The sequence below is a fragment of the Pongo abelii genome, chromosome 12, assembly GCF_028885655.2.
Source record: "Pongo abelii isolate AG06213 chromosome 12, NHGRI_mPonAbe1-v2.0_pri, whole genome shotgun sequence".
Classification (NCBI taxonomy): Eukaryota; Metazoa; Chordata; class Mammalia; order Primates; family Hominidae; genus Pongo; species Pongo abelii.
In genome coordinates, this window is record NC_071997.2 from 62795858 (window position 1) to 62812400 (window position 16543).

The window sequence follows — 16543 nt, forward strand, 5'->3', positions numbered from 1 at the left end:
TGCTCGCCTACCTTCTTCAGTCATTGTGTGAATACAAATGAAATAATTTAGTTTGAAATGCCTTTAAAATAAGTCGTATACACATGCTGGGTGGGAGGAGTATTCCATAAACTCATCTTGAGGGAAGAAAGATAAGAACTGTGGTAATGAATATCTGAGCTAATATTTATATATATGTTGGAATTCATTTGCAAATCATCTTTTAACTTTGTGGAACATGAGCTGTGTCACTTCCCCTCCTTGGCCTTGGGTAAAATGAAGGTGTTAGACTAGATCAGACGTAGAAAACTGGAGGCTCGGAGATTATCTAAAGCTTTTCAGATGTATTTCCTTTAGCCTCTATGCTATGGTGACCTGAACAGCATTAATTTAAAAGGTGACTTGTTGCCAGTGTTTAAATATGGAGATTTCACATACAATTTTGGGTTTCTAGCTCATCTTTAGAAATTAGCAGATCTGACAAAACCAGGTCCATATTCCCACATGGCAACAATGATCTGGAGTTGCATGGTGGCCATCCCGTTACATGAGCCATCACATTCGTTTCCCATATTCTCTACTACTATCTGTATGTAGCCTTTTCTGTCCTCTGTAGAAACCTTAAGTGGAGAGTTAGTTCATTATTGAATGCTCACTGTGTGTTAAACACTGTTTTATGGCATGACAATCCAGAGGCAAACCAAACAGACAAAACCTCTAAACTCATGGTGAGCTATAAATAGCCATCCACATCTCCATCAACAATTAGGGGGAGAAAGACCAAAAATGCTATATATTTTAGGGAAAATGGGAGAAAACATGTTTTCTTCTGGACATAAAAAAAAATCCTACATATTTAATAGGCAAAGCATGTCTGTGTCAAAATTATCCTGCCTACTTCACCTGCTTGCTTCACATAATAGATCATATCCTTTTTATCTTTATGATTCAATAGATTCATGGATGAGATTATCTGAGTGTTTCAAAAAATGCCAGTAGGCAGAGAGACTGACACAGGCTACTGAATGTTAAGATTTTCTTACCTCTGTCCAAACCATTAGGTTTTTCCTTTTAATCAAGATCTTGGGATGCAACTCAGGCTGAAATAAACATCTCTATTGACAGTCTTCTCTGTTGACAGCCTTCTTCCGTAATAGCCTGAACCCTCTTAAGCTCTGGCTGAGAATCTCATCACCCTGATCCGTGTGACAGACGGGGCTGTGCACGAGAAGTATCTTGAATGGCACTGTCTCCCCTCTTCTAACCTAGTAGTTCACATCTCCATTTGGCCAACTACACAGTGATAGTGACCAACATCTTTAGACTGACAAATCTTGTTAGGCATGGATTTTGATCTCATGATTTAAATGCTTCTCATCTGCAGATAAGCCCTTTTGTAGGCATAGATGCTTGACAATGTGGCTTCATCTGTGTTAAGTAAAGTGTGTTAGGTAAAGTGATTCACTGATTTGCTTTTAGATTTATCATGGTCATAGGCTTTGAGAATCTGGGCTGGCTCTTGTCAGCCATTGTGCTTACTGGATTGTGTGGTAGGCGACTGACCCATTTCTTCAGTCCTGGCTGAAAAGGTCATCTTGCTACCTACAAAGAAAACTACGCTGCTCCCATCTGGTGGTAGTTATCTCAAATTGCAGCATCTGAAAGAATTGCCTTGTCCTTCAGCAGTGACGGGCATCACTGAACTGTAGGAAATACCTATTCCCACCTTTTGTTTCACAACACTGTCAGCTGTTTCCTTATTACCTAAAGGGTATCACATGGTTTTTATAGGAGAGTGAACCACTCCAGCTTCTGCCCGTAACTAGCCATGGGACTCCTAAGCCTCTCTTGGTTTGTCTCTGCATAAAGCAAAACACTTGGACTTAATGCTCACTAGGAGTGCCACTCTTGTGAAGTCTGTAGTTCTGTGATTTTTAAAAAAATTCGAAATATCAATGAAATGAATCCTACTTATACTATTTACAAAACAATTATGAACATACATAGAAATTTTGTAATTTACACTACTATTTTCCTCAATTCTGATTAATTATAAGATAACATCATGGATTTAATAACTTTGGCAGGGGGTGGGGGGAAGAAAAGATAAACACCACTGCATTAAATGCACATGTTTATTACAAGACATTCTGATACCCTAAAAAGCAAAATGTAAAAAACATGCATTTTAGAATTGAGGAGTGCGTGTGCATGTGTATGTGTGTGTGTGTGTGTGTGTGTGTGTGTGTAAGTGAGAGAGAGAGAGAGACCTCTAAGTGTCAATGCTACTTTTGAAAATGGAAAATGTTATTGAGGCACAGAGATTAGAGAGATGACAGTTAAAGATTGTAGGGTAAATTTTAGTGTTTATTTGAATACTGAGGAACATTGTAACAGGAAATATGCAAACATGCAGTCTCTGGTAAATCATTATCACAGTCCACATTTGGAACTGAAGCCCATTAAATTTTCTTTTTACAAAATTAGGTGTGTATTTTATGAAAACATGCAACAGTGCTTTATGATAAAGGCTCTTTATGGTTGCAAGGAACAAAAACCTACTCAAGCTAACTTGAAAAGAATAACTATGTAAAGATACAGCAGGAAATGCCATGGGCATCAACAGACAAGTACTAAAGTGCCGCTGAGCCTCGGGGGAATTAGAAGGGCATAATCAGGACCCGAGGCTTTATTTCTCAGAGGCCTAAGATCTCTATAATGGTTGTTTATTGATCTGTATCAATTTTGCATGTGGCTCCTAACCCAGTACTATGTCATAAGCCCAACTCAAATTCCCATACTGCAGACTTACCTCTGTGTTCACCTCTATACAATTAGTGACCACCTCTGTGCAAGAATAGCATACTGATTTTTTTGCTGAACAGGGTCAGTGGACAGGATATTCAAGCTAAATGATGACAATGTACAAGGCAGGCAGATAGACTGAGTGTCCAGTGTAACTGCTACTTACTCCAAAGCCTTCAACTTTGACAGCTTTGCCTCACTTTATCTAACTCCTGTCACCAATGGCATTGAACACCTCATACAGTGCTTTAGGAGTGAGGTTGAGGTTAGGGTTCTAAGAATTTGGGGAATGCTGTGGTGTAACAAATTTAGAGCACTTGAGAATTCCTGTAGAGTTAGATACAATTTTTTTTTTTTTTTTTTTTTGAGACAGGGTCTCTTTCACCCAGGCTGGAGTTCAGTGGCGCAGTCACGGCTCACTGCAACCTCCACCTCCTCGGCTCAAGCCATCCTTCCCACCTCAGCCTTCCAAGTAGCTGGGCCATAGGTGCGCACCCACCATGCCTGGCTAATTTTTGTATTTTTTGTAGAGACAGGGCTTCGCCATGTTGCCAAGGGTGGTCTTGAACTCCTGAGCTCAAGCGATCTGCCTGCTTCGGCCTCCCAAAGTTCTGGGATTACAGGCATGAGCCACCACACCTGGCTTATATATTTCTATTAATGAATTGTGAACTGTCTTTCAGAGAAAGGTCAGTGTGGACATTAAAAAGTCTCCCCAATAATTGTCATACTTGCCTTGTGTATGCTATGTGGAATAGCACTTTCTTACCCTTATCATGTATCTTCTCAACAGCCCAGGAGGTAGGGAGGGCCGGAAGAATCTTTAGGTCTGTTTCTAGATTCTAATTGAGTGATAGGATGAGAAGAAAAGAAGAGGAGATTCTCGAAATTAATTGACAACTATTTATAGTAGAAATTAGTGAAATAATTTCCTAGCCTCTCTGGTATGAGGGAAAGTGTGCTCCACTTATGTTTTTAAAAATGTTTTTGGTTTGAATCAGATCTCTTTGAGCCTCTGTATTCTTCAGCTGGTGATTGTTTAAAGGGGAAAATAACACCCAATCTCACAGAATTGTGTTAAGAATTAAACAAGAGCATCAAAATACCTAAGACAAGGCCGGTACAGTGGCTCATGCTTGTAATCCCAGCACTGTGGGAGGCCAAGGTGGGAGCCCAGGAATTTGAGACCAGCCTGGGCAACATAGCAAAAGCACTTCTCTACAAAAAAGTATAAAAATTAGCCAGGAATGGTGGTGTACACCTGTAATCCCAGCTACTCGGGAGGCTGAGGTGGGAGGATCGATTGAACCCAGGAGGTCGAGGCTGCAGTGAGCAGTGATCGCGCCACTTCATGCCAGTCTGGGCCACAGAGGGAAACCCTGTCTCAAAAAAAAAAAAAAAAAAAAAAAAAAGTACATGGGATAGTACTTGTAATGTAGTACTACCCATTTATCTGTTTATTTGTAGGTTATTTGGAAAATAATAACTATTCTTTTGTTATCCTAAGATAGGTGTTTGGGAACAATTTCTCTGACTCTTGCCACCCACTCCCACAAGTAATATCTCCGAGTTCTGAGAATCTAAGAATGTGTTCTACAACAGGCTAGCCCTAAAGGCTGGCTGGCAGTGGCATCAGTACCATTAGCAGTGACAGCGGCAACCTCCAGCCACCACAGTCATCTGGCTGACTTTTTGAACGTTGACTCAAAAGAGCTTGTGTGTGTTTCTCTCACAGGTGGATTTGCTATTGTATTTCTGGTGAGGACAAGCAATGGGATGAAATGTGCCTTGAAACGCATGTTTGTCAACAATGAGCATGATCTCCAGGTGTGCAAGAGAGAAATCCAGATAATGGTAAGGCTGCCCCTTGGACTTGGGACTGTTTAAAATGGAGGCAGAGATTGTACCCTCTCATAAGAAAGCCAAGCAGGGTTTGTTCCCTTCCCTGAGGTGGTACAGAGGCCTCTGGACAAAATGGGACTGAACAGCCATGGGATATAGGACACCGCCCTTGCCTTGGTCCCTCTCAGCTGGAGGACAGAGGAGAAAGGAGCATATTGAGAGAACTGACCAGTTTTTAGGTCAGAAAAGTCATTTTGGGCATTGGGAAAAGCTTACTTAACAACATGGTTCCCAGAAATTAACTGTGATATTTAATCCAGAAAGCCTAACTTTCCAATGAGCCTCTTCTTCTGGTCTTGTCTCTCTCTCTCTCTGTTACCAATCCCCAGTCTCAGTTCAACCCTCCTGAGCTCTTCAAAAGCCTGTGAACATATCCTTATACAACTTAATATTTTTACATGTAGTTCTTTTCGACCTGGAATGCTTTCCCCCTTTTTTGGCCTGGAAACCTAGACCAAAACCTAGAAACCTCATATATACTCTATGAATCTATTTATAGAAGTCCAATAACAGGCAACATTATCTATGGAGATAGAAATCAGAACGTGGTTATTCAGGGGTGGGAAGTTGACTAGAAATGGGTATATGGGGACTTTCTAGGCCGTGGAAATGTTCTGTGTGTTATTTTAGATAGTGGTTACACAGGGTATATATGTGTCAAAACTCAATTGAACACCTTAAAATCTGCACATTTTATTATGTTAATTAGACTTCAGTTCTTAAAACTTACTCATTTTTTAAGATGCAGATTTATATGTTTAAAGAAAGAGTCCATGCTGAAATATATATGGAGGAAATAATATAATGTCCTTAGAACAATGAGTGGGTTTAGAAGATAAATAAGATTGGTCAAGAGTTGACGGTGATCAAAGCAGAATTATGAGTATATGGGAATTTGTTAGAGTAGCATCTTTCTTTTACCTCTGTTTGACATTATACATAATATTATACCTAATAATATAATAATAATATGTAATATACAAAATTATACATAAGAAACTTTGAATATATAGCCTTTTATTCCTTTGTGCTTCTACAGTTTTATACCAATTATATTGCTTAACCTGTTATGTTGTAAGCAGTTCTGCTATCAGGAAGTAAGTTATTTAAAATCAGAAATTGTATGCTCCAACACACTGCTTGACATGAAGTAAATGCTTAATAAACTTTGGAAGAAATTAGTATTTGAATAATGGTAATAGCAGATACATATGTTCATCTAGAGATGATGATTCCTTTTATGGCCTGGATTTTAATGCTTTTTAAAGAGCAGAAAGGGATCCAACAATGGAGAGGGTGGCATTGTAGGTATCCCATCAGGCTCCGCTTGCCCCTGTTCACCCTATGTGGCCTTTTCAGTGGCTGCTTAGAGTAACTAGTTAGGCTGCAGTTGGACTACTGAAAGTACTCAGAGCGTTAGAGAGCCTGGCACTACTCTAGATTTTAGAAAGCCAAAACTATTTGGGAAGGAACTGTCAGCACTGCACAACAAACCAGCCAACTCCCAAGGGCCATATACATACAGTCAAGACCACGTGAGCCTGTCTGTAAGGCACCAGTGCCTTCCACTCCCCTACACATAGCTCCAGATTCCTGTTCTTGCTGTATCTTCCTTCACACACGCAGTGGGTTTTCTGGCTGCTTCTCATTATTTGTCTTCCTCCCTCCTTGCCCATGCTTGTTCAGCTCTCACACGCTTTGTTTCCTGTCTTTGCTTCTGCTGTTTCCTCTATCTGGAATGCCCTTCTTGCTTATTTACTTGTGTTACAAAAGCAATCCCATGATTTCACTTTCTCCTCCTTATTTAAAAACACACTGAGAGCTTACTTGTGCTAGGCAGGCATTGTAGTGGAGGAACTAAGAAGCACAGGCCCGTGAGGAGCTCACAAATTAATGGGCCTGATTAAGAGTTAAATCACACAGGTTCAAGTTTTGGCCCAGACGCGTATTAGCTGTGAGAGTTTTGTTTTTAGTTTATATTCTTTCAAAGCTTTAATATTCAAGTAGGTGAACTAAGCTTGTTACAAAAAACATCAAGCAATTCCCCAAGGGGAACTCCTATGCCATTACAGGGTCCCAGAGGCAACCACTTTAGGTGATTCTTTTCATGTCTTTCTAAATAACATGCTAATATTGCTAGTTCTTGATTTTTCTTCCATTTTAGGCGTTATCTCTTATGGGAAGTAAAGACGTAACTGTCACTTACTTGCTGCTTGCCTCTCTCCCCAAATACTTGCAGTATTCTCATCTTCCATTCTTCAAAAACACCAGTAAACTTTGGCAATATGTTGTTTATATGAATATTAGTTTTTACATTATTATGTAAGAAAACTATTTCAACTGAATTCCTGGTGGACTATGATTCCTATGCCTTTCCTATGTAACTTTGCTTTCACTAAAATTATTAATTGTATTGTTTTTCCTCTCTTGGTCTGAGTTTTCTTAGTACTTTTTAACAGTTTAATTCCCAATTTTCCTTAAGTTGTGTAAACCATTTTTTGAATTTTTTAGATGCATTTAATGGTGTCTGTTTTATCATCTTCAAGATTTCTCCCTCAGTCTTCTAACTGAGGAACCTCGGCTGGTTGTTCTCTGACTAATTTACAGTCGAATCTTGGAATTTCCTGGACATTTCCTTTGCCTCTCTTTTTTGTTAGAACACGTAATTCCTTTTTTGGCTAACTTCTTCATTTTGTTGGAGCCGACCCTCCAGAATCTTTTTTTTTTCTCTCTCTTTTGAGACAGGGTCTCAGTTACCCAAGCTGGAACATAGTGGCACGATCATAGCTGACTGCAGCCGCCATCTCCTGATCTCAAGCAATTCTCCTGCCTCAGCTTCCCCACTAGCTGGGACTATAGGCACATGCCACCAGACCCAGCTATTTTTTTTTTTTTCCTTAGAGACAAGGTCTTGCTATGTTGCCCAGGCTGGTCTCACACTCTTGAGCTCAAGTGATCCTTCCATCTCAGCCTTCCAAAGTGCTGGGATTACAGGCATGAGCCACTATGCCCAGCCTCAGTAGCTTTTTGATACATGGTAGATAAATTTTTTTGAACTTTCAGGTCTAGGCCGGGTGCGGTGGCTCACGCCTCTAATCCCAGCACTTTGGGAGGCCAAGGTGGGCAGATCACGAGGTCAGGAGATGGAGACCATCCTGGCCAACATGGTGGAAACCCTTATCTACTAAAAATACATAAATTAGCTGGGCATGGCAGTGCATGCCTGTAATCCCAGCTACTCGGGAAGGTGAGGCAGGAGAATCGCTTGAACCCAGAAGGCAGAGGTTGCAGTGAGCCAACATCACGCCACTGCACTCCAGCCTTGTGACAGAGCTAGACTTCGTCTCAAAAAAAAAAACAAAAAAACTTTCAGGTCTAGAAGTGTGTTTATTTTATGTTCGCACATCATAGTATCTTTATTTTATGTTCGCACATCGTAGTTTGAGTACAAAATTCTGAGTTGGAAATCATTTCATTTAGATTTTTTAAAGCACTGTTCTACTATATTTTAGCTTTCAGTGTTGCTCTTGGGAAATCCTAAGTCATTCTAATGCCTAGTCCGTTGGGAGCAACCCATATATTCTACCAGGAAATTTACAAATTTTCTCTTTGTTTCTAATGTTATGAAATTTCGTGATACGCCTTTGTGTATGCATTTATTTATTATGTTAGGTGTTTGATGGTCCCTTTCAATCTAGAAACTCATATCCCTGCATTCTGGGGGATTTTTTAGTTTCATTTTTTCCCCCTTTTTCTGAAATTTCTATAATTTGGATATTGGTTCTCCTGAATTGATTTTCTAATTTTCTTGTTTTCTCCCTTCTTTTTATATTTCTTTGTCATTTTGCTCCACATTCCAGATTTCCTCAGCTCTATATTCCAACCATCCTGTTGAAATTTATTTACCAGACTTTTAAATCTCTAAGATCTTTTTTGTTTTTGTTTTATTTTTAATTTCGATGAGTCCAGTTTATCAATTGTTCTTTTTATGGATTGTGCTTTTGGTGTCAAACCTAAGAAATCTTTGCCTAGCTCTCAATTCTGAAGATTTTCTTTTAAGTTTTGTAGTCTTACATTTAAACCTATGAGCCATTTTGAGTTTGAGTTGTTTTTTTTTTTTTTTTTTTTTTTGAGATGGAGTCTCCTTGCTCTGTTGCCTAGGCTGGAGTGCAGTGGTGCAATCCCGGCTCACTGCAACCTCTGCCTCCCAGGTTCAAGTGATTCTCCTGTCTAAGCCTCCCGAGTAGCTGGGAGTACAGGTACGCGCCACCATGCCCAGTTATTTTTGTATTTTTAGTGGAGACGGGGTTTCACCATGTTGGCCAGGCTGGTCCTCAACTCCTAACCCAAGTGATTTGCCTGCCTCGGCCTCCCAAAGTGCTGGGATTACAGGCTTGAGCCACTGCAGCTAGCCATTTTGACTTAATTTTTGCATAATGAGTCTTAGGTTGTGGTTCATTTTTTCCTTATGGATATCTAATTGCTCTTAGTACCATTTATTGAAAAGGCTGTCATTTAATATCTTGGTTAAAAATCAGTTGAACTTAATTGTGAGGGTCCATTTCCAGGCCTTTCTCTATTCTCTGTTCCCTTCCATTAATCTATGTACCTATCCTTCTACCAATACCACACAGCCTTGATTACTGTAGCTAAATAAGTTTTAAAATGGACTGAATTTTCCCACTTTTTAAAAAATTTCTTACTGTTTTAAATCCGAAGTCCTATGTAACATTTTTAAGCCCACTAAGTCTCAGACTTCTGTCAGATAGAAGCCATAACCCCAGCCCTACCTCTCTCAGTGACTCTAAGAATTGTGAAGGGAATCAGAAGATGTAACATGCTGTGTAATATGCTGAGGTTTGGGTGTTCATACTCAAAGAAGCAGATTCCTCTCTGTACTTCCAGTGGAGGAACAACGGGCACGTTGCATCCAAACCCAAAGAGAACTGTTAGCACTTTCACTGAGTGGTTTCACGTTTTATTTTGATAAATGCTGTCCACCATGTACTGGAGTCTTGTCTGAGTTCTTTGATCCATCTGGGATGTGTGCTCTGATAGAGTCAAAGGGATCTGACTTCTGATGGACATTTGGAGGGTAGGTTTTGGACTTCTGATCCCTTTGCCTGAAAGCAGGAAAAGATTAATTATCTTCAGACCTAAAGGGGTAAGAACAGTGATAGGAAATAGCTAAAGCTCCAGATGTGTCAAGGCTATTCCGTGTTCACATCTCCTGGCCCAGATGGATTACATCCTCATTGAGCTTGATAATGAGGACGCTCAGCTGCCACCAGTGATGTTTGAGGATTTGCTTCGAAGAGAAGAGATCAGATGATTCAAAGCAGGCAAATGGTTTCTTATTCTACAAAGGGTGGAAGATAGATCCTGTACAGTAGGAAGCTCAGGATTGTTCTGGGACAAGAATCTGGAACAGATTATTTTATTTTTTCTTCAATTTTAAGTTCCAGGGTACGTGTACAGGATGTGCAGGTTTGTTACATAGGTAAACGTGTGCCATGGTGGTTTGCTGCACATAACAACCCATCACCTAGGTATTAAGCCCAGCATCCATTAGCTATTCTTCCTGATGCTCTCTCTCCCTCCACCACCCCCACAGGCCCCAGTGTGTGTCATTCCCCACTATGTGTCCATGTGTTCTCATCATTCAGCTCCCACTTATAAGTGAGAACACAGATTATTTTCAAAGATGCTTTGATTATATTGTGTAAGAAAGTTGGGGGGTGTGTGTGTGTATGCATAATACATAATTGTTTGAATTTGCCTGAAAAAAACACAGGAAGCATGAAAGAAAGAAACAATAAATGTGGTTCACTATAGGGGATGGGGATTGGAGTAGGAAAAAAATTGTCTAGTATTATGTACTATTTGAATGTTAATATATTACACACTTTAAAAATGAATGATGGTTGGGCACGGTGGCTCACGCCTGTAATCTCAGCACTTTGGGAGGCCGAGGAGGGTGGATCATTTGAGGTCAGGAGTTTGAGACCAGCCTGTCCAACATGGCCAAACCCTGTCTCTACTAAAAATACGAAAATTAGCTGGGCGTGATTGTGTACACATGTAATCCCAGCTACTCAGGAGGCTGAGGCAAGAGAATCACTTGAGCTGGGGAGGTGGGGGTTGAAGTGAGCCAAGACTGTGCCACTGCATTCCAGACTGGGCGACAGAACAAGATTCTGTCTAAATAAATAACTAAAAATTTTAAAATAAAAAAAAAAATGAGGCCGGGCACGCAGTGGCTCACGTCTAGAATCCCAGCACTTTGGGCGGTCGGATCATGAGGTCAAGAGATGAGACCATCCTGGCCAACATGGTGAAACCCCACCTCTACTAAAAATACAAAAATTAGCTGAGCGTGGTGGTGCACACCTGTAATCCCAGCTACTTGGGAGGCTGAGGCAGGAGAATCGCTTGAGCCTGGGAGGCGGAGGGTGCAGTGAGCTGAGATTGCGCCACTGCACTCCAGCCTGGTGACAGAGCAAAATACCATCTCAAAAAAAAAAAAAAAAAATGACATTTTAAGCTGTTTTATAGTTACTTGGATGAGTAAGCAGAGATCCAAAGAGCCTTCAGGTTCAATAAGAACAAACCTTGTCATAACAACATCCTGTTCTTGTTTGGGAAGATGTCTGGATAGAGAGCTCAGTGGGGTGCAGTAGATTCAGTATCTGTGGACTTCGGCCAGGTGTTTTGATAAAGACACTTACCAGACATCTGTCAGCAAAATGAAGAGTCTAGGCTGGATTGCTTCTGGTTATAAAGGTTTCTGATAAGTGGTTTGATACTAATCTGGAGGAAACTTTCTAAAAAGAAAGCGTTGTGGCTTACCATTAATTTTATGTTATTTTACATTTAACAAATAACTTGTTTAAAGAAATAGAAGATACATTGATCAATTATGTGCCTTTATAAAGTTGGAAGATGTAATAACTGCATTGAGTCATAGAATCAGGCTCCAAAATGGTTCTTACAAATTGGAGCAGTGGACTGCTTCTAATGAAATGAAATAATAAGGTAAGATCATACACTTGAAATTTTATTCTAATCAACTTTACAAGCATAGTTCTTGGGAGGCAGAGATTAAAAGCAGCATGAGTGGAAAAGACTTAGGTATTTAAGTGGTCAGTTAATTCAGAATGCATGTATAGTATGATGTGGGTGCCAAAAGACAAAAAGAATGTAATTTTTAGCTGCATTAATAGAATTATAGAAGGTGATAGTGCTGGTCTACTCTGCATGAGTCAGACCAAGCCTGGAGTATTTCATTCATTTCCTGGGGCCATTCTTATAAGAAGAATGTAGCAGAGCAAAGCACATAAAAGTAGGAGCAGCCAAAATGGTCTTAAAAACCATGTCAGAGAAAGAGGGGATGTTTCACATGGAGAAAAGAACACTCAGTCTAAATAATGCTATTTCACCTGTTTATTATATTTTACTTTTTATTTATTTATTTACTTTTGAGACTGAGTCTCACTCTGTCACCCAGGCTGGAGTGCAGTGGCATAATCTCGGCTCACTGCAACCTCCGCCTCCTGGGTTCAAGCAATTCTCCTGTCTTGGCCTCCCGAGTAGCTGGGACTACAGGCGCATGCCACCACGCCTGGCTAGTTTTTGTGTTTTTAGTAGAGACATAGTTTCACCATGTTGGTCAGGCTGGTCTCGAACTCCTGACCTCAGGTAATCCACACACCTTGGCCTCCCAAAGTGCTGGGATTACAGGTGTGAGCCACCGAGCCCAGCCTCACCTGTTTAGAAAGTGGAAAAATAGATTAGACTTGCTAATTTTGCTCTGGAGAGGACAATCTAGAAAATCAGGAGGTGAAAGATTCCAGATAGGTAAGGAAGAACTGTCTAACAGGTGAGGGCTGTCTGTAGATTGGCTGAAGGCCTAAGGAAGTGGCATTATTCTAAGAAAACAGCTTGTCGGCCGGGCGTGGTGGCTCATACTTGTAGTGAGCCACCAGCACTTTGGGAGGCCAAGGCAGGTGGATCACGAGGTCAAGAGATCGAGACCATCCTGGCCAAGATGGTGAAACCCGTTTCTACTAAAAATACAAAAATTAGCTGGGTGTGGTGGTGCATGCCTGTAGTCCCAGCTACTCGAGAGGCTGAGACAGGAGAATCACTTGAACCCAGGAGGCGGAGGTTGTGGTGAGCCAAGATTGCACCACTGCACTCCAGCCTGGTGACAGAGCAAGACTGTCTCAAAAGAAAAGAAGGAAGGAAGGAAGGGGAAGAAAAAGAAAGAGAGAGAGAGAAAGAAAAGAAAAGAAAGAAAGGAAGGAAGGAAGGAGAGAGAGAGAGAAAGAAGGAAGGAAGGAAGGAGAAAGAGAGGAAGGAAGAAGAGAGAAAGAAAAAGAAAGGAAAAAAAGAAAAAGAAGGAAAGAAAGAAAGAAAAGAAAGACGGCTTGTCAAAAGGCTGTAGTGGGCTGCCTGGTTGCTCTAGATCAGTGTTACTCAAAGGATCTTTTTTTCCGTTATGCTTTTCTCCTCCTGTGTGTTGACTTACAAAAAACGTATTTTCCTCCCAGTCTGTCATGTTACTTTTGTGTGTATACAAATTGAGATAAAATTTACCCTTTTAAAGCATACGGTTCAGTGGTTTTTAGTATATTCACAAGGTTGTGCAACCATCACCACTATCTAATTTTAGAACACTTTTTTCTTATCCCCTGAAGGAAACTTCCAGCCTGTTAGCAGTCTTTCCTTATTCCCCCTCTCCACAGCCCCTGATAACCACTCATCTTTTTACTGCATATTCTAGATATTTCATATAAATTGACTCATACAATATTTGACCTCTTGTGTCTGTTTTCACTTAGCATATTGTTTTTAAGGTTCATCCTTAAAAACATGTCCTTGATACATGTCATAGTATGTATCAATACTTCATTCCATTGTGTGGCTTGTGATATTCTGTTGTATGAATGTACCACATTTTATTTATTCATTTATCAGTTGATGGAATTTGGGTTATTTTCACATTTTGGCTATTGTGAATAATGTTGCTATGAACATTTGTGTAGAAATTTTTGTGTGCATATATTTTCACATCTCGGGTGAAATTGCTGGGTCATATGATAACTTGACTTTTTGAGGAACTGTCAGACTGTTTTGGTAGCTGCATCATTTTATATTTCTACTAGTAATATACAAGGATTCCAATTTTCACCTCCTTGCCAATATTTTTTATTATTTGATTTTTATTATAGCCATCTTAGTGGGTGTGAAATGGTATTTCACTGTGATTTTTTATTTACATTTCCCTAATGATTGATGATGTTGATCATCTTTTCATATACTTTCGGCCATTTGTATATGCTCTTTGGAAAAATATCTATTCAGATCCTTTGCTAATTTTTACATTGGGTTGTCTTTTTTGTTGTTGTTGAGTTGTAAGGGTTCTTCGCGTATTCTGGACACTAAATCCTTATCAGATGTATGATTTGTAAATATTTTCTTCCATTCTATATGTTGTTTTTAGACTTTCTTAATAGTGCCATTTGAAACACAAGTTTTTAATTTCAATAAGGTGCAATTTATCACTTTTTGCTTGATTGCTTGAGCTTTAAGTGTCGTATCTAAGAACCCATTGCCTCATCTAAAGTCACAAAGATTTGCACATATGTTTTCTTTGAGGAATTTTTAGTTCTTTGATCCATTTTGAGTTAATGTTTGTATATGATGTGAGGTAGGAATCCAAATAATTCCCACTTGTCCCAGCACTACTTTTTAAAAAGACCATTTTTCACCCATTGAATTGTCTTGGCACCCTTGTCAAAAATCAGTTGAGTATAAATGTACCGATGCCACTCAAAAGATCTTGTGCCATAATATAAATCAATGAACTGCTTCCCTCACAGGGAAGATCTTGCTGGGGGGAGAAAAAAGAGCTTAGTGATTTGATTGATTTATGTCCTGGAGCAAGCTCCTTATTTCCTTACCTTCTGGTAATAGTTTATCAACCAGCATATGTTTGTGGACCACATTTTGAATAGCACTGCTCTATATCCTTGCTTCTTTAAGGGTTATTGACCAGCAAGATAGTTACACACCTATTAGAAACTTAGAATCTTAGGCCTATCCTAGGGCTAGTGGATTAGAATCTGCTTTTTAACAGGATCCCCACGTAATTCATACAGATATTAAAGTTTGAGCAGCACTATTCTAGAATCAGACTCTCGGTGACTTTAATAAGGGTCTGTTTAGTAAGTACAAGATTAATTAATAAGACTTAGGAAAGGGGCCAGGTGCAATGGCTCATGCCTATAAGCTCAGCACCAAGGAATAGTAAAGCAGAAGACATAATGCAGTGTTAGTGGCCAGGCACTGTGGCTCACACCTGTAATCCCAGCACTTTGGGAGGCTGAGGTGAGCAGATCACTTGAGGTCAGGAATTCGAGACCAGCCTTGCTAACATGGCAAAACCCCGTCTCTATTAAAAATATAAAAATTAGCCCAATGTGGTGATGCATACCTGTAATCCCAGCTACTTGGGAGTCTGAGGCATGAGAATTGATTGCTTGTACCCAGGAAGTGGAGGTTGCTGTGAGCTGAGATCACGCCACCACACTCCAGCCTGGGTGACAGAGTGACACTTTGTCTCAACAGCAACAAAAAAAGACTTGGGAAAGGTAGAATAAATATGGTTATAGGGAAGAGAAAAATAACTGGAACTTCTTATATAGCAGAAGTCCGAAAAGGTCTCCAATAGACTCCAAGGCCAGCCTAGATCTCAAAGTGCTTTTTGTTTTACTATTGCACTGGACTTGATAGTTTTTGTTTGCCAGTAAATAACTCCTCTTGAAAGAATTATAAAGGAAATTTAGGATTATAGAGAGAAAAGGGGAGAGGGAATAGTAAAGCAGAAGACATTTATAATGCAATCTTGGTGGCTGGGCACGATGGCTCACATCTGAAATCCCAGCACTTTGGGAGGCTGAGGTGAGTGGATCACCTGAGGTCAAGAGTTCGAGACCAGCCTGGCCAACACGGCGAAACCATGTGTCTACTAAAAATGCAAAAATTAGCCAGGAGTGGTGACATGCGCCTGTAATCCCAGCTACTCAGGGTGCTGAGGCAGGAGAATCACTTGAAACCTGGGAGGCGGAGGTTGCAGTGAGCTGAGATTGTACCACTGCACTCTAGCCTGGGTGACAGAGCAAGACTCCATCTCAAAAAAAAAAAAAAAAAAAAGCAATCTTGAGAGAAATAAACTAATTCTAGACCTTAGAACTGCTTTCTTTCATCTTTAAGAAGGAGCTGAAATTTGCTTAAGAGGTTCTGTGGAACCGTAGTGTGATCCCAGAAGTAGACAGCAATAGTGCTGAGTCATAAAGTCAGAAAAAGTAGAATGTTTGAAAGGAGGGTCAAAGCAGGTAAAGATGCTTCTTTGGAAACTTACTATCTGCAAATGCAAGCAGTAAGCAAATCCATCATTATGGATTTGCATGTATTATGCTGAAGTTCCAAGGAAGGGTAGCCTGAGCTAATGACATATAGTTATATACAATGTTCATTTTTACTGTTTTGAAGTGAGTGACATGTTACTGATATGCAGTTTAGAATGCTGTATTTGTTTTCTTGAACATAAATATAAAGGTTTTCTTAGATATACTTAGAAATTGAGTCCTCTTTTTTTTCCCATAAGGCCTTAATTAAGATTCCTTACTAGGAATTCTTCTGTCACAGGAATTTTGAGGCTAGGGATAGTATACCATGCTGCGCTTCAAGCACCATTAATTAAGGTGCCAGATAAACCTGGGATTTGGGATAATCTATAGGACCTGGGTTGAAGGCCTGGTTTTCAAAACTGGTAGCTTTTGCATGTATATAT

At 40.0% G+C, this 16543-nt stretch overlaps 1 protein-coding gene across 19 annotated transcripts in view; it reads left to right on the forward strand.

The window, feature by feature from the left end:
- Nucleotides 1-16543, forward strand: part of AAK1 (AP2 associated kinase 1) — a 192614-nt gene that overhangs the window by 83817 nt on the left and 92254 nt on the right. For all 19 annotated transcript variants that reach the window (XM_024242718.3, XM_009237212.4, XM_009237218.4 and 16 more), the window contains exon 3: nt 4520-4638. In XM_024242718.3, coding sequence (XP_024098486.2) covers nt 4520-4638 — 119 coding nt within the window. The remainder of the gene's footprint in view (nt 1-4519; nt 4639-16543) is intronic.